General features: G+C 36.6%; 1 protein-coding gene and 1 non-coding gene across 4 annotated transcripts in view; one reads left to right on the top strand and one right to left on the bottom strand.

Annotated features, from left to right (window-relative positions):
* The window catches only part of LOC131237006 (uncharacterized), a 52,453-nt gene extending 31,680 nt beyond the window's left edge, over positions 1-20,773 (bottom strand). For 2 of the 3 annotated variants that reach the window (XM_058234612.1, XM_058234613.1), the window contains exons 1-6: positions 20,615-20,773; positions 11,029-11,159; positions 9,160-9,244; positions 3,151-3,204; positions 1,681-1,772; positions 1,457-1,560 (exon numbers count right to left, since the gene is read on the bottom strand). In XM_058234612.1, coding sequence (XP_058090595.1) covers positions 1,457-1,560; positions 1,681-1,772; positions 3,151-3,204; positions 9,160-9,244; positions 11,029-11,159; positions 20,615-20,653 — 505 coding nt within the window. In that variant the 5' untranslated portion in view covers positions 20,654-20,773. Of the gene's footprint in view, positions 1-1,456; positions 1,561-1,680; positions 1,773-3,150; positions 3,205-9,159; positions 9,245-11,028; positions 11,160-17,104; positions 17,139-20,614 lie in introns of those variants that run through there. The other variant, XM_058234615.1, reaches the window with a different exon arrangement.
* TRNAT-CGU (transfer RNA threonine (anticodon CGU)) lies at positions 12,429-12,500 on the top strand. Its single transcript has one exon. It is a non-coding gene; the product is annotated as a tRNA-Thr (tRNA).
* Positions 20,774-21,056: the final 283 nt, after the last annotated feature.

Raw genomic sequence — 21,056 nt, 5'->3', positions numbered from 1 at the left:
AAACCATGGGAGAGTTCAATGAAGAAAAAAAAAAATTTACAATTTCATACTTACATGTTGCCCCTAGGGCACATATACCAAAATGTCCATAACTTCTAAAACATCGAAAGGAAAGGAGGTCGTAGACGAGTGGTGAAATTTGTGAAAATAAGTGAACCCAACTACAGTCTAGTTCAAAGCTGAAAGTCACCAAAACTGAGCCAAAGCATTGCCAGTTGGGATGATGATTTTTCTTGTCATGTCTCCCTGAAAAAAAAAAAAAAAAACTCCTTCGAAAAAAAGAAGGAAAAAGGCTGAAACAACATGGCTGAGTGTGGATCACACACAACAGTTGTGTGCTGCTGTGACTTAGAAAAAAGAGCAGGTAGTTGATTGTGCACAAGATTCATGTGCCTATGATACCATTTTCATGCATCATAGGTAAAACAAAAGGTTAATTCAAAGACTTGGGGGGATACAATCAACAACCGATGGAGATTTTAAAGAGCGAGTGCAAAAGGTTTGACGAGTCTATAAAATTGAATAGTACATTTTGAATGTATCCCAGCCTAGAAAATTATGTAATTTTATCCAAGTGTTTTAGTCCCATCAGCTAAAGGAGTCTTCTACTCCCAAATCCAGCATATATAGGGTACCCTGGATAATATTTAGTTGAACAGCCACAAAGAAACTGTTCATGCTTATTTTCAGGGTCTTATTTGTTTTGTTTTTTTTTTTTTTTTTTTTTTTTGGCGCGGGGCTGGGGGGGGGGGGGAGCCCGAGGCAGACTCCAATTAAGTAAAATTAGGGTCCTTTCTGTCATTTTGAAAAACATGTAACCAGTTTGCATATGATGGCCACTATCATTGAGGATGATTCCTCAAATAGTTAGTTTAGATGATCAGCTTCGTCAGAATGGTATCCTTGGAGGTTGACTAAGTGGGTCAAGGAAATTAGGGAGATCACGACCACTTATCTCTTTCTTTTTCTTTTTTCTATTATAGTCCTCAACCAGGTAATGTAGCTGTCAATAAGTTGGCTGGGCAAGGTTTCTGTCACTCTCTCATGTTTGGGGTATCTCTTCTTCTGTTGTAATTCTCTTATTCCCATAATCTAATAAAGCCCCAAAAGTTACCAATCTAATATTGCAAAACCCCTCTGCTGGGAGTCATTTAACCACTCCGTCGTAAGAGTTTTCCTTTGGTTATTCATTCTAGTATTTTTAGTGATACATCTTTCAATTATATGTAGAAAATTGGTTAAATGATCATAATACCTTTGAATTAAAAAGACCATTAATCCAACACTCATACTTAATTTATGAAATATGCAAAATAATCGTATACATAAAAAGAAAGCTCTTTTACACAAATGCATAATGTCGATCTCTCATGTGGATAAACGCATTCAACACTACAATTATAATAAGGAAATGGGTAAGAAAAAGAACATGGTTGTAGGAGGGGATTTTTCTCACCATGAGAAGCAGAAAAAGGAATATTGTAGTGCATGCGTATTAAGTTGCATGGTTCTCTATCAACCTTCAAAACAGAAATATTCCCAAGAGAATCTCCAACGTACCTACATTCACCGCAAGTCTCTCTTCCATTAATCAAAGAGAACTATGACATTTTCATTGTTCAAGTGAACTATGATGCTTGGATGATTGTGGATGACATATATTTGGAAACAATTACTTACATGTAGAAACTTTGTGGTACTACCATGAAAGATGTGATTTCTTCCTTGAATATGTGCACATGAGACAACTGCCTCTTATCTACATCCCAAACCTAACAATGTTTTATATATTGAAGTGACAAAAATTAGTCATACCATCTAAAGGAATTGATACGAACACAGGAAATATATTCATTCAAATGAGTGGAACAATTATGAAATAATTTGATGTACCAATCTTCAAAGGCAGAAGTTTAAATTCTAGTAGTACTAAAACTTCAAGTGTTGTGCTAAATACTATTGTGAATGTATCTTTGGGAACTTAGAGATGGGTAAATGAAGTGGAGATGCGCCTTAGGAGTGCTGTGAGATCGCCACATGCCAATGAAACGCAAAGGAAATTTTATAAGAAACCTATTAGACTGGCTATGCTATATGGGTATAGCGTTGGCCAATTGAGAGGCAGCTTGAAGAGAAGATGAACGCTGCAAAAATGGGATGTTGAGATGGATGTCTGGGAAGATGGGTAAGGATAAAATTAAGAATTAGGTCCTCCAAAGCAACCTGGAATAGTCCCAATTGGAGATAAAATGGAGAACAAACTAAGATGGTTCAATCATGGACTAAGAAAATCAGAGACAAATTAAGATGGTCATAAAGCCAAAGCTCAGAATATACAAATATACAAACCCTATCGGGCTACAAATCCCCCCAAGAGGACAGAAAAGAAACTACGAACTTAATACAAAGCCCGTTCTATAAAAAGAGATTTAGCTTTACCAAAGACCTGAGAAACCTGTCTTTTGCCATTCCTGAAGCAATGGTCATTTCTTTCCAGCCATAAAACCCATATTCCTGCTAACAAGCACAATCACCATACTCCCCCGCACCCCCCCCAATGCCACAAAGAAACTCTCCACTGAATTTGGCAACACCCATAGCACTCCAAACAGGCCAAAGAAATTACCCATAACCTTCTTGCAAAAGCACAATGAAGGAATAGGATATCAAATGTTGTGATGATGCTTAACGATGATGACTGAAATAATAACGAAGACGACTTTAACATTGTTCTTAAACTGTTGAATAACATTGCAAACTTGTTTCCTTTAGGATCACTTCTCTCAAATTGCATATTGTCCAGGTTATACTCACTCATATCTTAATGGGAACATCAATATCTAGCAAGGTTTAAGCTAAACCAATGCGCAACACTGTTATGACTAAACTATGAACAAGTAATATACAGAAACGAGGAAGTTCCAAGAGTCTAGAATAGAATGCATGGTTGTCATGCAAACATAAACCCCTACAATAAAATATAAATATAAACAAACATTCACCCTTTTTGGCAACAAAAAGCTCCGTAATAGAAAGATACAAAAAAAATTAAAAATAGCAAAAAAAATATCCATATACTAGTACTTCAATTAATGGGAACAACGTAAAGAGCCAATATTCTGCAGTTTCTAGTCAATTGAAAGGACTTGCCTCAATGTGATTTCTGACCGTTACGTTTAGGAGGATGCCTTGGTTCTCCAAAAACTGAAAGATCAAGTCATAGATAATCTCAGTTTGACATAGTATTAAAGGAGATGATCTTTGGAACAGTTAAGAGTAGATAACCAAAAGAAAAGCTTCAATATGGACCCTAACAAAAAGGAGCCTTTTATGAATTGAAAAAGGAACTACTATTAGAGATCATGGCATAAAAACTGCATAGAAACTGGAAGCATCTGAAACAGTCTTTGTATGTCAGCTCTTCCATTTTAATTAAATAATCAAACGTCCATCCAGGATCAACCTGCAGAACTTTTTCTTGACACATTGGGATGTGATAAAAAAAACCCTTCAGCTCATAGCAGTAGAATTTCAAATTCATTATGTTCGGAAGTACACCATTGAGTTTCTACATGGCTGCTTTATGATACCTCACATGAAAAATAATGTATTTCAATTAATTTCTACCGTCTTGACTACCGCCATTTATTTTTTGAGTCAACATGATAAATCTTTCATGAATTTCAGGACAAAGAGAATTGCTCTATTCAATTTCTCATGTTCTGAAAGTGGCAATCTATTAAAACATTGAGGCTATTTGTAGCAGAGTCCAACATGAATACCATTTTGATGATCATCTTTCATAACTTTCGAGCAACATATGAAATCCCTTTTCTGAGTATTATACTAGGTCAACGGTGAATGATCAATACCATCAGGTCCGATGCTTTGATTGGTACATTCATCTTGCATTTCTTTTGTTTTTCTTTTAAGATATGTTATACAAGTAAATATTTCCAATAGTGTCACATGCAATTTGGTACTCACTCAGTGTACCAATTTTTATTTATTTATTGTTTAGGGTTATATATGAATAAGAAGTTAGGCTTGTTTGGATTGTGGGAGAAGAAAACAAAAGAAAAGGGTTTTCAATTGTTTGGACCTTCTGCTTTGTTTGGACAACAAAGGAAATAATGAGACTGGAAGTAGTAATCATTAGCCTTTTCCATGGTCATATTCACATGCACAAGATTCAAGATGACCATTGTGAGAGGAATATTAGATCTCCAGTGCTATCCATACAAGACCAGCCAAAATGGAATCCATGTTTTAATATTGCTCATAGAATCCATCGTTAAGTAATCATTAGACTTTTCTTTTCCTACAATCCAAATGGACCCACTCTCTCCTTGGGACCACATGCTAGGAAAGAGATGTTTGGTCTCCTATGCTTCTCCTATTTCTAGTGGCATAAGATTGGTAGATGGATCCTATTCTAATCCATTGGAAAGGGAGTGTATCAGTTTCCCCGTCATTGTCATATCTACTGCTGTTCAGGTCCCGTCCTTTCCATCCAATATGCCATCTGCTAGTTCTCCCATAAAACAATTGGGGTAGTAGCTTCACATTCTTCCCATCTCATTTTGTTGTATAGGAGAATGAGGAAGCAGATTGGTGCGATGTTCGTAGTATTGGTATTGTTACATGTATTGCTTTGCTGACTGGGGATAAGGAAAATGTATCGATATCGCTGATGCTAGGAATTGACTAAGGGAAACATTGGGGAAACATGGGGGAAAAGGTGGAATTTTTCAGTGAAACTTCCATAGATGCTAAAATACACATATTTACATATGAATAAAAACATTGCAAAAAAAGAACCATACATAATAAATTTCCATTTAATAGGCCTTAAAGCATGTGTTGTCGTAAAAAATCAGTGCAATAATAACCAAAATGAGTTCATTTCATACAAATAATATCATTAGGAACACAATAATCACTTAAAACTGTTTCTAAGTCAAAGAAAAAGTCATACATCCATCCATCCATGCATGCATACATACATACATCCATCCATCCATGCATACATATAGATACACTCACACACACGATCCATCCATCCATGCACACATATAGACACACGCACACACATGATCCATCCATCCAAACATCCGCCCATCCAACCATTCATCCCTCCATGCATGCATGCATGCACACATACACACATTCATGATCCGACCATCCACCCATGCATGCATACATACATACACTAATACATCCATCCATCCATCCATCCATACATGTCCATCCATTTGTCCGTCCATCCATCCATCAACGCACATCCACACATACATATATCATACATCCATTCACACATGCATACATAATTATGAAATAAAATAAATATTTTTTAAAAGTAGACAATTCTTTTTTTAAAAATTCATAATTTTTGAAACTCCGAAAAATAACTTTTCATTAAAAATTCAACACATCACTCATCAATATCCATCCATAAATAGAAAAAATTATACCGTTTTTGTGAAACAGTATCATTATTTTTAAAAATAAAACTTTTTTTTTTTGCATTTTCTTAATTTTAAATAGTTAAATTTTTGGAGTTTCCAAAAATTAAAGAGTGGTTGAAATACCCTCATCAACTAGATTCCTCAAAAAATTTTCAAAAAAAAAAAAATTCCTTTTTTTTTTTTTCATGTATTTACACACGTTTCCCCCCTTTCCTGATTCTTCCCCAAAATGAGGGAAATGATTCACAAAAATTGAAGAGTAGTTGAAATCCACTCCCCAAACAATTCCTAAAAATACAAATTTCCTATTTTTTTTCATGCATTTACACATGTTTTCTCCCTTTTTCGATTTTTCCCTCGAAATGACGGATTCGATTCGCAAAAATTGAAGAACAATGGTAAAAATCCACTCCTCAATACACACACACACACACACACACACACACACACAAAAAGGAAAAATTCCATTTGTTAATTTTTTCCGCTTTTTTGTGTATTTGTGCACTTTTTTCCCATTTCCAGATTTTTCTCCCAAAATAAGGGTTTTGATTCACAAAAACTGATGAGGAGTGCTCCCCCCACCACAAAAAAATCTTTAAAAAAAACTATTTTTTTTTTTTAAAAAAAAATATATGTTTTTGACCATTTACGCACACTCGCACAGAAGGTTTTCGATTTCAGGTTAAATTCCGGTGATAATATTGTGAATCAGTAAAATCGCGATATATCACTGAAATATCAACGATACATTGGTGGTAGTTGTAAAGAAAATGGTCTGTATTTGCTAAATACAAGAAGTGGGTCATCTACATTTGTCTTGAATCTTCTAAAGATGGGATAGTGTTCAACAATAAAGGTTTCAACCACTAAGATATTTTCTTAGGATTGAAGTTGCTAGACTAAAACGAGGCGCATTCATTTCGTAAAGGAAATACATTCTTAGATCTTTTTGTTGATTTAGTCATGTTAGGAGCAAGACTTGTAGAATCTCCTTTTTTTTTTTAATGGGTTACGCAATCTCCTATTGGAGTCAATCATCGCTTTCATGAAGAGAGGTTAAGTTCTTGGTGATCCATGTACTTGCCAATGTCTTGTGACGAGACTACTTTACTCAACTATCACTTCACCCAATATTTCTTATGTCGGGAGCCATGGAAGCAAACTCCAAGGTCGAATCACACAAACAAAGCAACACAGAACGCATGATTTTGTGTGGAAACACCCTTGACGGAAAAAACCAAGCACAAAGCGCAAGCAATCCACTATGAAAACGAAAGTAGAAGAGATTAGATCAGCTTACAGATGCGAAAATCCAAGTTTCCTCCCTTCCAAACTCTAGAAATGATTTAACTCTCCTTGTTCTTTGCCCTAATCCCGTATTACATCCATATATATAGTATTACACCCGAAATAGGAAACAAATCACACAATTACGCAAAACCACAAGCGCCGTTGTTCTAAGCTTCGATCGATTGAGCAACCCTCGATTGATTGAGCCTCCATGTTCAATCAATTGAACATGCTCAAAAGTGTCCAACGAGCAAACTAGAAAAATCAGGGAATTTTGATCAATCGATTAGTCTAGTCGATTGATCGATGACCCCTGTTTCAGCATAGATTAAAGGCACCCGATTTCAACAACTTGTGTAGTTAGTGCAGTAAGCCCGTTCATGCATGCTCATCGTGCCCATCATCTTGAGGATGTCTATCATAGTCCTTGGTACCTAAACTATACTCCTAGGAAGGGTTTGTTATACTGCGATCATGATCATCTAAAGACCAATGATTATTATGATGCTGAATGGGCAAGATTGTCTAATAATAGAAGATCTACATCTTGTTACCGCACCTTTGTAAGGTGGGAATTTGATAACTTGGAAAAGCATGATGCAAAAGTGTGGTTGCTTGGTCAACTTCAGAAGCTGAATAACAATGGTAAATACAAATTCCGAGCTCATATAGCTAAGTCTCTTGTTCTAGATATTGGTTTTGATGCTAGCATTTATATTTCCCTTCATTGTGACAATCAAGCTGCCATACGCATTGCAAATCATCCGGTCTTCCATGAGAGAACCAAGGATATTGAGGTGGATTGTCACTTTATTCGAGGAAAAAAAGTGACGGAAAAATTGTTGTCTACGCCATTTGTTCAGTCAACAAATTAATTGGCAAACATCTTCATGAAGGCCTCTAGTCGCAAAATGTGAGAAATCTTGGGCAGGTTCAAAGTGTGATATCTATGCTCTAACTTGAGGGAGAGCATTAAAAGTGTAAATATTTTTAATAGTGTCACATGTATTTCAGTATTACCTCAACATACCATTCTTTTCTTTGTTTAGGGTTATATATAAATAAGAAGTCAAGATAGAGAAAGATCGTAAAACACCATTTAGTATTTATATAAGGGCACAACTTCAATGTGCATAGTGGATACTGCAAGAGTCAGTGTGCACATATTTCCATCATGTAAAGATGGTTGGCAGGAATCTAGAAAGAATCTAGAAAATTTTCAAAATGTGAAATTTCAAAATCTCATTTTGAAATGTGTTTAGATTCCAGCCCACCATTATGGATAGTGTGGAATACGTATGCACAAACTCGTAGTGGACATAGCGTGCACACTGCACACAAACTTTTTCCAAATTAGAATTATTTCCATTAATAACAGAAATATTTTTATCCTTGATATGATTTTAAAGGTAATAAATAGTGAAAATGACCAAAAATGAACATTGAGATACTATGGACACATACAATACTTAGTTGGCACAACCAGGGGAATATAAGCCAATTCATTCTTGAGAAAATACGTCACATTTTGATATGTTGAACGCTGCTTCTAAGTGTAAGCATTGTGACATGAAGAGGTAACTTTTCCATTTTCTGTATTCAGTAGGTACTTATTTTGCCATCTGGGTCCAATTGATAATGATCTTTTGAGGTTCGGATCATTTTAGAATTTCCATATGTAGTTGTGGCCTGGAAAAAGCAATTTTCCATTAGTTTTGTTCACTATGTACTCATTTTTCCATATGAGTTGACAATCCTGCTTTTGTTTCAGTAAAGTGATGCATTCTGCTTAATCTTCTTTTTCCTCATGTGATTGATGTGCATTTAAGTTGTCCAACATTTTCATGCGTAAGAAACTACTTTGGGATCGAGGTTTCCCAAGCATGAAAAGGTGAAATGAGTCTGGATAAAAACTAAAGAGTTGGGACACAGGGATTGGTAGATTGCCCACAATCAGAGCTAGTCTGTTACCTCAGGTCCACAGATGCATTATGGTTCTGAGATTTCCATGACTCATCCACACGTATCAGTTCATGAACTGCAGCATGTCACACATTTACATGGTAGGAAGAGTCACGTCCATGTGACTAATCATACATTTCACATCAGAATTATATAGTAGCACATGCAGAGGTTCATGCATCCCCTGAAAACCACAGATACACAGTTCATGTAGAGATGTGAACAGCTTTGTACTGTCGTGCATAGTATTTTGTTTTATTGATGAGGTCAGAATAATCTTACGATGGTATCGAACAGGAAAAAATAAGGGCACAAGCTGGTCTGCAACATTGGGCATGTGGACAAGTAACCAAAATAAATGACCAGATAATCACATAAAGATATGATCAAGATGTGAGAACAGTGAAGGAAATGAAACAACGCAAAGTCAAGTGAAAACCTGCAAAAACTTGCTTGGAACTGCCTCATCAGATTCTATCAGGGCTTGAGTGTTATCTTTTCCATATAATTTGATTCGGCCATCTCTGATAGAAGAACGTACAGTCAGCAATCTTTCTAGATCAGATGTATAGATCCTTAAGAGTTTCAATAAAAAAAAGATGAGAAAGTTACAGAGAAGATAGGTGTCATTATGTCAATGACTAGATGCATTAAGATTGATCAGTGGCTAATATGCTCATCGAATAGAAGACACCAAGACACTTCCAACATAAACATCGAGATGCAAATATATAAGTTGTCAAATAATTGAATATTGTGAAAAAAGTAAATAAAAAATGGTTGAGTTAAAGAAGGGGCACACTAATTAATGGTGATGGTTTTAATTTAATTAACACTGTGACTAGTTTAGGAAAGCCCAAGCAGATTCTCTTCCTCTGAAGTTTGGGTAAAAGCCCAGCATTCTACTTTGTAAGAACATAATATATAATCCACCATTCTCACCCCTAAGCTAAACATATTAATTTGAAACAGCACAAGCAGTGGCATCGGAGGTTTACCTAAATGGGAGTGGATGGGATTGATTGACTAGATTGTTCACCAGAGCCTTTTTCCTTCTTCTTTTTTTTTTTTTTTTCTTTTGGTCAAATTGGAGAAGAATTCTATCTAAAGGGAGAAGAAAAGGACTGGTCTTGCCATTAAGGTGATTTTGTAAGTGAAGAGTTGTTCTTTGCCAAATTTGCACTTTTTGCTAGCTATTATTTTGCATGTCTTTTTGGTAGTTCTTCTATAAAGAGAGAAGTCACATGGACCCCCCAAAGGTCATTATCCTACACAAGTTTTTGAAACGGAAAATTGCCAATTTTTCATTTTTACTAGCTATTATGTTGTATATCTTTTTGGGAGTTTTCTATAAAGAGATAAGTCACATGGGACCCCAAAGGTCATCATCCTAGACAAGCTTTGGAAACGAAAAATTGTGCAAAAAAGTAATCCTCATGTGTGTATCCACCAAAAAGGGAGTAGTAAAGAATTTGAATCCAACAAGGTTAACCCCAAGAAATGGAAAAAACCGAACAATGAAATGATTTTGTAGCTTTTCAGCATCAAATTTGAGAAAAGCATAACATGTTACAAAAAAACAAACTATTAGTTACAAGATCCGAGGAGACTAGCATGCACCTTTCCACTAGAAAGAGCTAAACATGCCAAGCAAAGTCATCCTAACTTGACAACTAATATAAATTCAAAATTTATTACTGATTCAGGCAACACAGAAAAAATATACCAAAAAATGTGGGGGTGAGGGGAAGAGAAACAAGTAACATAGATTCCTAAAAATGGAGACATCTTAGACAAATTATTACCCTGTCCATCAGAACTATGAGTTTTGGAGTCGTATCTGCATTCAATTTGTAAAACTTCTTGTTTACTTCTTGACAATACTAACTCAAAAGCAGAATATTATACAATCCTAACGGTCACTAAAAATAGAATGAGGGCATGTTTGGATTGCATTGGAAATGGAGATGAATTTTTTATTTTTATTTTTTAAAAAAACAAATAAAAAAATTATTTCCACGAACACTATTTTCCCTTGGATTCTAAACATTAGAAATTTTGTTTGGGTGATAAGTAGACAACGGTCACTTAGTTTCCCGTGCTACTGTAGATAAGTACAATGATGGCTATGTGGAATCCTCTCTTTTCTTTGATATCCAAACATCCAAAAATGTCACATCAATTGGAAAACCTTCTCCATTTCCTTTCCCTTTGATTCCATGTATCCAAATATACCATGAAAGAACCTAAATTCTTGAAAGTGAAAGGATACATAAATGACACAAAGTAGACAGCTGAAGAAACTTACTTTGTAGGAATAGCAAGAATTTTCTGAATTGAGTCATAAGCCAAGGAGATGGGTCCTGCCGGAATCCCATAGTGAAAAACCAGACGTGGGTTTACATCATGCACTTTCAAACTGTTCGAACTCCCTCCAGGCTGCAAAACAGGTAGAGCACAAAATCCATACCCTATAAGTCTGAACAGATTGACTCTTTCCAACATACAATGAGAAACTAAACTACCTGCATTTTTCTTTTCAAAGATTCTAATTATGGTGTGAAAAACGTGTATGGATAACCTTATTTGTGATTCCACCACACGTTGTACTTAGGAGACAATCATTAGAAAAATGAAATCTGTTACAATTCAATGGTGATGGAATGGCACAATACCCATTTTTTGTTATTTCACCATCATTAGATTTAGGAGATCCAACTGCGAAGAATATCGGTTACAATGACTGTTTCCGTTAGGATCTTTATGAGTTTGATCTCATGACTTGAATGCTGATGGAATCACAAATACATTACTCTAATTTTTTGTTAAAAGAGAAGCGAGGAACAGTAATAGAGTCATTCTAAGTGCACTTGCAAGTGAACTATTGGTACTTGCTGTTCACATGTAGCAATGTGGCACACGTGTGCGTGATCATATGCTTTGGTCGAAAAATCAAACAGAACTGCTTATCGGGTCATAAAAAAAAAAGAAAAGAAAAAAGCAAAGATGATAAACCAGATAAGAGCACTGATTTGATATTTAACCCAGGCCATATTCATGGTGGGTCATGCCTGATAAGCTACTAGCTTGGATCTTGCACGCGTTTATCACGTTACCATTGGGCAAGAGGCAAGTACTAGGAACGTTATATTCCTCATAGTCATATGAAGAAAAAGTGGAAATTTCAAATTTGTAAGGAGTATAGAAGTGTATCTATGAATTACCAAGATCCTTACAAGCCAAAGACTAGAGAAGTATTCTCTCGAGTCCATGTGAAGGAAAGAAAGGGAACTGATGACATCCTTTTCATCTATGGTAAGTCTATTGGACAATTCAAAAAGGGTGTACGCATTTTATCAGTCAGGTTGGGTGTAAACATCGGCTCCTCCATAAAAAATCGTGGTTATAGAATTATCAATCTTCATTTGAAGAACTCAATACTTCACTGTGAATGACTATACAAAAAATGCCAGGAATGACATCCAAATACCAAAACCAACATATAATAAGAAAAGAAGCGGGAAATCGCATTTTGTTCCTACTCGTTTACTCTCTATCCGGAATGCTGATTTGTTGCGGTTCCCAGCTAACGATTTCGTTGAGTAATTTCTTCAAATGAGTTGTTAGCATTATTTATGAATATAAATCCGTGGCCAATCTTTACAGTTTTCCAATATTTTTTCAAAACATCAAGCATTAAACGTCTAAGCTTCCGTAGCATAGTGGTAGTGCGTTCGCTTCGTAAGCGAAAGGTCGTGAGTTCGATCCTCACCGGGAGCTCATTTTATAAATTATTATTATTATTTTTTTAAATTTTCTTTTTATGATTTTTTTTTTTTTTAAATGGCCCCATGTGTACACGTGCCAATAGGCACAGGTCTTGTATCTGTACTGCTCTGCACTCAAAGGTGGGCTCCCCATATGTACGGTTAGGATATAATCCACGTGCAGGAGTAGGTCCACCAAGGACACCAAAGTCTGCACTGCTTGTATTAGCATACACCAACCCTTTAAGGGAAACGGATTGGCTACTTCCCCTGACACCGGCCTGGTGGCTGATGGTCGGTGATATGTGGGCACCACCATGATGTATGTGTTTCATCCATGCCGTTCATCCATTTTTACAGATCATTTTAGTGCTTGATCCCAAAAATGAAAGGGATATAAATTTCAGGTGGACCACACCACTGGAAAACAATAGTGATTAGATATCCACCATTAAAATCCTCCTAAGGCCTGTACTGTTTATTTGACATCTAATCTGTTAATTAGGTCATACAGACCTAGATGAAGGGAAAAAAACAAAGATGGGCTATCAAAAATTTTTATGGCTCCCATAAAGTTTTTAATGATTGACGTCCTGTAATGTGGTACACTTGAGATTAGGAAATACCTCAATTTTGGTCTCATATCATAAAATGATCCAGGAGGGTATGGATGAAACACATACATCATGGTGGGGCCCACTGAGCACCGACCTTCAGCCATTGGCTGGTGGCAGGGGGAGACCAATCCGTTTTCCTGTTTAAGGGTCTTTCTGATGTGTATCGTCCTGCTCATGTACATGGAATCACACGTGCCACTATAGCACATGTGTACAAGTTACCAGCTTTTCAAGATGTGTGCACACTGCATGCCTCAAAAGTTCAAAACTAAGGTGGACCGTGTTATGCAAAAGAATCAGACGGCTAGGAAAATCATTTATGCGTTCCATTTCTTTCATTTTTATACTAAGGGCCTGTTTGTTAAATTTGAAATCCAAAGTCTAACAAGAAGCTTGAATATGAAATCTGAATTCAAAATTGGAAAACTAATAGTGAATCTAGAATATCTTGTTTGTTAACTAACGTATAAAATGTTTCAAATATATTAATTTGACACATTTACCCAAATGAAACAATTGTGATTGAATCCCTACCTTTAAAAATACATGTATTTCACTAAAATGTTTACCGTCATCCAACCTATTGAAAAGGTCACAAATAGCTAGCTGAAGAGGAAACACAAATATCAACATGCTCAAAAGAATTTTTAAATGGTTAATCACCATTGTTTCTTATACAAAGGTCCATCTAAAATTTGAAGCTAATTTATTTTTTCGATCGTTCCCTAAAATAAGCTTTCAATATAAATAGACAGTATGGATGTAGTCATATATATATATATATATATATATATATATATATATATATATATATATATATATATATATATATATATATAATATATATATATATATATATATCACAATAAACTCTAGGTATGAGCTGAATTTCATGAGAAAGCCTTTCCTAGGAGTCCACTGCTCGAAATCTAGATGGGGCCCACCATATTGTTTGTGTGAAATCCACTCTTCCATCCATTTTGTGAGATCATTTTAAGACATAGTGCTAGAAATGAGGTATATCCAATATTCAAATGGGCCGAAAATGTGAAGATTAGACGCCCATAATTAAAATATTCGTAGGGCTACAAAAGTTTTCAATTATGCTAATATTTGTGGTTTGAGTTCATCTCACTAGGAATGATAGTATGAACAGTATGCTAATATTTGTGGTTTGAGTTTATCTCACTAGGAATAATAGTATGAACAGTATTGATGGCACGTAAACATCACTATCAACCCCGGGGAGGTTTCAATGGTAGAAATTTTCCTACCCACCTTTTTCCTTTAGTGTGGCCTACTTGAGTCTTGTATCCTCCTCATTTTTTGTCTCGAGTCCTAAAATGATCTCAGAAGATGGATGGACAGATTATATTTATCACAAACATAATGGTGGGCTCCACCTAAGATTCCAGCATAGAAACTTTCTGCGAAAGGCATTTGTACATAATTCGCACCTTAAACTTGAAGAAATTGCATACTACCCCACTAAGATCTACCTAAATATGGACAATTAAAGACTTTGTTGGCCTACCATGATATATATGTTTTATTCATACCGTCCATTCATTTTTTCATATTATTTTAGAAATTAAGACAAAAAACAAGGCAAATATAAGGCTCAAGTGGACCACACTACAAGAAAATGTGGGAATTGGGTGCATATCATTGAAAACTTCTTAGGGCCACATGAGGTTCTGATCAAGTTGATTTTTGTGTTTTTTCTTCATTCAGGTGGTGTGACCTTATAAAGAGATTTGATGTCAAATAAGCTCCATGGTAGACATCGGGAAGGTTTTAAGGGTAGTCGTTCCTGTCCCACTACTTTATGTGGTGTGGTTGATTTGAGCTTGGGATGTGCAATTTTTTTCAGATCATGCTTTAGAATAATATTCAAAAGTTGATAGACGATGTTGATCTAATACATAAATCATGGTGGGCTCAAAGAAGTGCCCCTTATTAAAAGTTGAGATATGTATAATGCAAGGGAGAAAATCTTTGTCGCAAAGGATAATTTTGGATTAAAAAAGTAAAATTATGGAGCGCATTCTTGATTCCTCATTAAGTTAAACTCCTATCACGGAAAAATTTTGGCATAAAATGGTGGAGTGCTTTCCTTCTTCTGTGTTAACAAAATCCACTAAACATGGAACATTTTTCAAATTTCGTGTTAAGTGCAAAAATTCAGCATTAACAGACAGGCCCTAACTCAAGCATGAAAGACATAGTAAAGGGTTTTTCATTCATTAATTATTTTTTATTTTTTGAAAAATTACAATCAAACACTCCTAATTGGTTATAGTAATCATCTAATTACTATATATCATAAGAATTTTCTATCACTTTCTTTTACATGGTTGGAGACGAACAGAGAAATTCAATTTAAAATATCAAAATACCACTCCGTATATCAGGTTCTCTTCGTGATGCTAGGCTTTGGGGCAAAAAATCAGCAGGATTCACAGCTTTGGTGGGCCACACCACAAGGAACAATAAGCATGGGATGGCAATCATAGGTTTATGTGATGGGGTACCATGGTGATTATCTCTCATCAAACCTGTTAATAAGGTGTAACTCACCTGGATTAAGGGAATATACAACAAAACCAGCTTGATCTGATACTCAGGCGGGGCACACCACGTGAATTCAGAGGTCTTTAGGGGCAACTTTACATTTTTCGTATCGATGTGGCTCACATGAGTATCTTATTATCAGGCTGATCTTTTGAGTGTACGGTGACCATAATTTCAAATATACAATGTGGTGGACCCCATAGAGCTTGGTGTTTTAGGTGCCGTGTAAAACAGGTCTTGAAAGTAGATTTCAGTCCATTTTCATGTGCTTTTTTTTTTTTTTTTTTTGTTTTTCCTTGACCGTGTAGCTTCAATTTGTTATCATGCATTTTTATCCAAGAATGGAGTTTTGCTCAAATAAATCTGAATCTATTCAGAATCTATTGGGATGTGATATTTTGGGACTTAAGCCACTGCAATTGGGTTTTTTTCATCCATTTTGAAAGCAAAAGAGTGGAGCTTTAAATGGTAGAAATAATCAAATTTAAGAAATTTTATTTGTCATACATGACATATAAGTTGAGTATCACTGTATAAAAGGTTAGGATCATTGGAAGACATTACAAATTGTCCAATTTTGTGTATCATTAATCCATAAGTATGGGTCCTTAATCCTTATCCTTGCCTCGGTTGTATAGTCCTAGGAGTTTCAACACGAGATCCGGTGAAATCCCACAATGGTGTGAGTGCAGGTGGGTGTGGGGTGCATGTGTTTAAAATAAAATCCATGAGTATGCAATGAAAGGGTGAGGTTAGCTTAGGGTGATCTCTCATGTACCTTGTGTAGGTACCCAATGGGGGACAACTCTCTGTAACATTGGAAGATGATCTTCCATGCACAAAATCAACCATGTGCAAGCTAAGGAGACCTTAAAAAAACTAACGATAGATGTCCAATTTCTACTGTTTTCATATATTGTGGAGTTTTGGATCATCATGATATTTGGATTCCATGGTGAACACTAGACAAGTATTGATGGGCAGGATAGATCTCATGAAAGTTCCACCTACATGGTGTTTGGTTTGCAATAGGTACCTACAGTGCAGTTCTTAGACCAACTCCAACCCAACCCCATTATCCAAGGCTTGAATCCTAGCAACTTAAGCTAAGTGAGGCTAATTTTTCAGACTCAAAGATTAAATATAACATTCTCACTCTGTTTGTTATTAGATTTCTACATATTTGTTATCGCTATATAATAATAGGGGTATGGAATATATGCAAAGCATGTGAAGGAAAGGAAAAGAGAAAATGAGAGAGAGAGAGCAGCTACACAACATAGAAAGAAAAAGTCAAATATTTTCTGATGTTGTGACTGATTCAAGTCTTGAATACGCATTGTTTTCAAGTTGACATTCTAGTATAAAATTATGCAATAGATGTACAAAGTGAATTCATAAGGTATTGCGTGAGGCTTCACACTACCTTTGTTGCTAAACTTCTAGTGATATTGTTGGGGTAGGCTACAAGCGAAAAAGAGGAGAGAAAATTACTTGCATAAAATCGTTTTCTTTTTGTGGCAAAAATCTAAGTCATTTAAAGGTTTGTTGTAAGTGAAATTTGAATTGTATGACACTATGATTGTTTTTTTCATTTTCAAAACTCCCATCTTCAATTAAAATGTCCTCTTCTTACACACTTTCAATCATCAAAATTCTCCATCGTAAGAAAATTATTTGAAGGGACAGAAATGTTCAAATGCCACTTGTATTATACATGGTATAGAGAAATGATCCATTAGAGTACACCCAAGCTATGTAGGCCTACACTACTAGTGATGCGTGTCTAGTATCCAAACCATCTATTAATTGTGCCTCCTAATGCTGGTCTAAAAGCGTGAAAAATTAGCTTAATCTAACACTCAAGTGAGCCATTCTATAGGAGGTGGGTCAACATTCCCATATAATCTATTGTTTTGGATCATATTCTTGGACACACACACACACACACACACACACACACACACACACACACACACACACACACACACACACTGTCATGGGCTTAATGTGAGTCAACCTGAAGTCGATTAATGAAAGCCTCGATCGAATTGAGAAAATTTCAATTTTCTTAGTTTTGTCTCTAGATAGTTTTTGACATGGGTGATCGATCGAATATGGAGGCTCGATTAATTGGAATTAATTCTGAAAAATCATGTTAACTCTTTGGACACTTTTGAGCATACTCAATTGATCAAACATTGTTGCATCGATTGATCGAAGGATGCTTGATTGATACGGTGCATGCATCTTTTACATAAGTGTATGGTTTTGTTTCTAATTATGGATTTAAAGTTATATAGATGAGTGTAATACGAGATTAGAGTACTAAGAATTTGTTCTAGAGAGAGCTATGATTTTGAGAAAAGGAATCTAGGGTTTTGACTGTAAGTTCTCTATCTTTTCTAATTTCTTTTTTATAATAGAATGTTTGTCACTTTGTACCATTGTTTTTTTCTATAAGAATTTATCTAGTAAATCACTGCATTCTGCATGCTTGAATTTTTAAATTTTCTATCTTTGTATTTGTTTGATTCATATCGGGGTCACATTTGGGTAATACTTCCGCACCCAACATAGACAGCCCTAAACATTTTGACCCAATGGCCTCACCTCAATTGTGGCCTACAGGAATAGGGTAGAGCTGCCTCTACATTAAGTGTAGCGGGGTGAATTATTAATCAAGACTGTCCATCTAGTGAGCACTATGCTCGATGACACAAGTATGAAAAATTGCACATATTAGACCATATAAGGTTTTGTTTCAGCCGTTATTTTGAAGACCACTGATTTGATGGTTTGAATCATCCTAGCAACATATATATTTTGAACCACTTAAGAAGACAGTAGGGGTAGTTGGATGGGCGGGCAGTCTCGATTGATAAGTGACCATGCCACACGCAGATGGACTAAAAATTTAATTATTAGGCTAGCATGCGTGTTGCATGTGGAGAGAGAAGGGATTGAGAGTATAATCTTAACAGTAGGCTGTTGCAAGTACACCTCTATATTACCTAAATACCTTTTCACGTAAGCCACATCACATGAAAGTACAAACAGACAGCCGGAGAAAAAAATGTTCTGACCGTCTGTTTGTATATTGTGGCCGCCCGAAAGCTCAGATCTCGCGTACGTGTTCGATATTGGCACATGTGCGTGCGAGTGGATGGGCAGAGGTCCCAAGCGCGTGTAGAATTATCAAACCTCTGGGAGGAGATGCATCCATTCCACATGAACCAACACACCTATACATGTACTTTAATCTTTATAAAAGCATCCCATGTTTCCATCAATGGCCCACCAGACACGCTGATTGACGAAACAATAACCTAACATGGTAATCCACTCAATGCAAGACACGTGGCAGACTTGCAGGCAAAGCAAACGTTTTAGCTTTCATCTTTAAGATGAGGTGGGCCATGGCATCAACATTCATCAGATCAACCGCATACCTTCAGTTCTTGTTACGGACGATGGTTTACTAATATTGTAGGGTTAGGATCATTCGTTGATTGCGACTTTTTCGGTGTGGCCCACCCAAGAGGCAGCCATCTACTGTTCACGCACGAGCACTGATTTAATGGTCACGATGGGTTGAGAAAAACTGGGCCTTTATATACGCCACAAATGTTCTGAGATCCAGCCGACCATCAGGTGAGCCTTACCAGTGATGGGCCGTATAAAAAAATTAGCACCAGTTGGGAAATTCTAGCCGTTGGATCGGTGGAATTTTAGGACTGGAGTATAATCAAGTAATTACTATGGTTGACTTTTTTTTTTCCCGAGGCATCAGTTTCTTTTTAGCAAAAGTCAGTTGAACGGTTAGGATCTTATACCGGTGTGGCACGTGTACGATTCACTCATGGTGTATACATTGATGCAGTAATAAACGTACCCTACCGTAATTGTTCGCGACGGATACGGCTTGTCTGTCGCATTTTTCGGACGTAATCGTCTACAACACCTGTATTAGGCAACGCGTCAAACATCCAAGCTTTGTGGGGCTCACCATATTGAATATATAAAATCCACTCCGTCCATCTGATGAGAGATACTATATTGACCATACGATTAAAAGCTCATACGAGCCATGCAAATGGGAACAATGTAAAATTGCTACGGAAATCACTAACTTCACACGGTGTGGCCGGCTGAGTTTAATATAAATTGAAACTTTTTCATATATTATCTTCATCCTAGTGAGTTAGATCTGATTAACGGGTTTGATGAAAGATAAACATGATGATTACCCCACACAAAAACCTATGGTTTTCATCACATCTTCAATTGTTCCATGTGGTGTGGCCCACATGAGTTGTTTACCTAGATGATTTTGCGATCTAGGGCCTAAAATCGATGACACAACGTGATAGACGGAGTGGATTTCACATTCCAACGCTGGATCCTCTTGGATCAAGTCCGCATTTTTCTAAGTATAGTTATTAGGGATGGTCTATTTCTCTTACACACCAAAAGAATGATGACTCGCAACGGAAGAGGTATGGTAAGGTGTGGGCCCCACCAAACGGTGAATCAACGGTCTGATTTCCCCAAAGGTAAGACACACGTCTCCACACCGACTTGATGGGCCCCACACTAGAACGTCCGTTCATGAGTGGATCTCGATGAATGGTGACCACTTTCCTTTCCCGTGTACCATCGAGCACTGGATCATTTCTCTATGCACGGGGCCGGCACGGCATCTACCACGTGCTGGCCCCCACATCACGACACCCCGAAAGGTATCGGGAGAGAGAGTGAGTAACGATGGTTGGATACATCACTTCTTTCGGTGTATCTTCGAAATACCGAGAACGATCGAATCCAAACAGAGGAGAAGAAAAAAGAAAGAAAGAAAGAAAGAAATCGAACTCTAATTCCTGAAATTGTAACGAAAGAAGAGAGAAATCGAAGAAGAATCGGAGAGAATTTTTACCTTTTTAGAAGCCTTATCGACGAGCTTTTTCACGAACATGGAGAACAAACGCCTACGAATCGCTTCTTATTGAAGATTTTCACAGAGAGAGAGAGAGAGAGAGAGAGAGAGAGAGAGAGAGAGTAGACAGAACAAACGCCTGAGAATCGCTTCTTATTGAAGATTTTCAGAGAGAGAGAGAGAGAGAGAGATTTCTCTGAATCTCTGAATCTTGTTATAGGAGCGTAGACAAACAAACGCCTGAGAATCGCTTCTTATTGAAGATTTTCAGAGAGAGAGAGAGAGAGAGAGAGAGAGAGAGAGAGATTTCTCTGAATCTTGTTATAGGAGCGGAAGCTCTGCTTTGAGAAAACCGCCGTGGAGTAAGAGAGCGGTTGGTAGCGGTTTTTAAAGAAAGGGGGAGTATTTGATACTCAGGCAGCGTATGAAGCTTGATACGCAG

This window comes from Magnolia sinica, chromosome 2 (assembly GCF_029962835.1).
Source record: "Magnolia sinica isolate HGM2019 chromosome 2, MsV1, whole genome shotgun sequence".
Lineage (NCBI taxonomy): Eukaryota > Viridiplantae > Streptophyta > Magnoliopsida > Magnoliales > Magnoliaceae > Magnolia > Magnolia sinica.
Note: the sequence above shows the minus strand (reverse complement) of the source record. Positions and strands in the feature narration are given on the sequence as shown.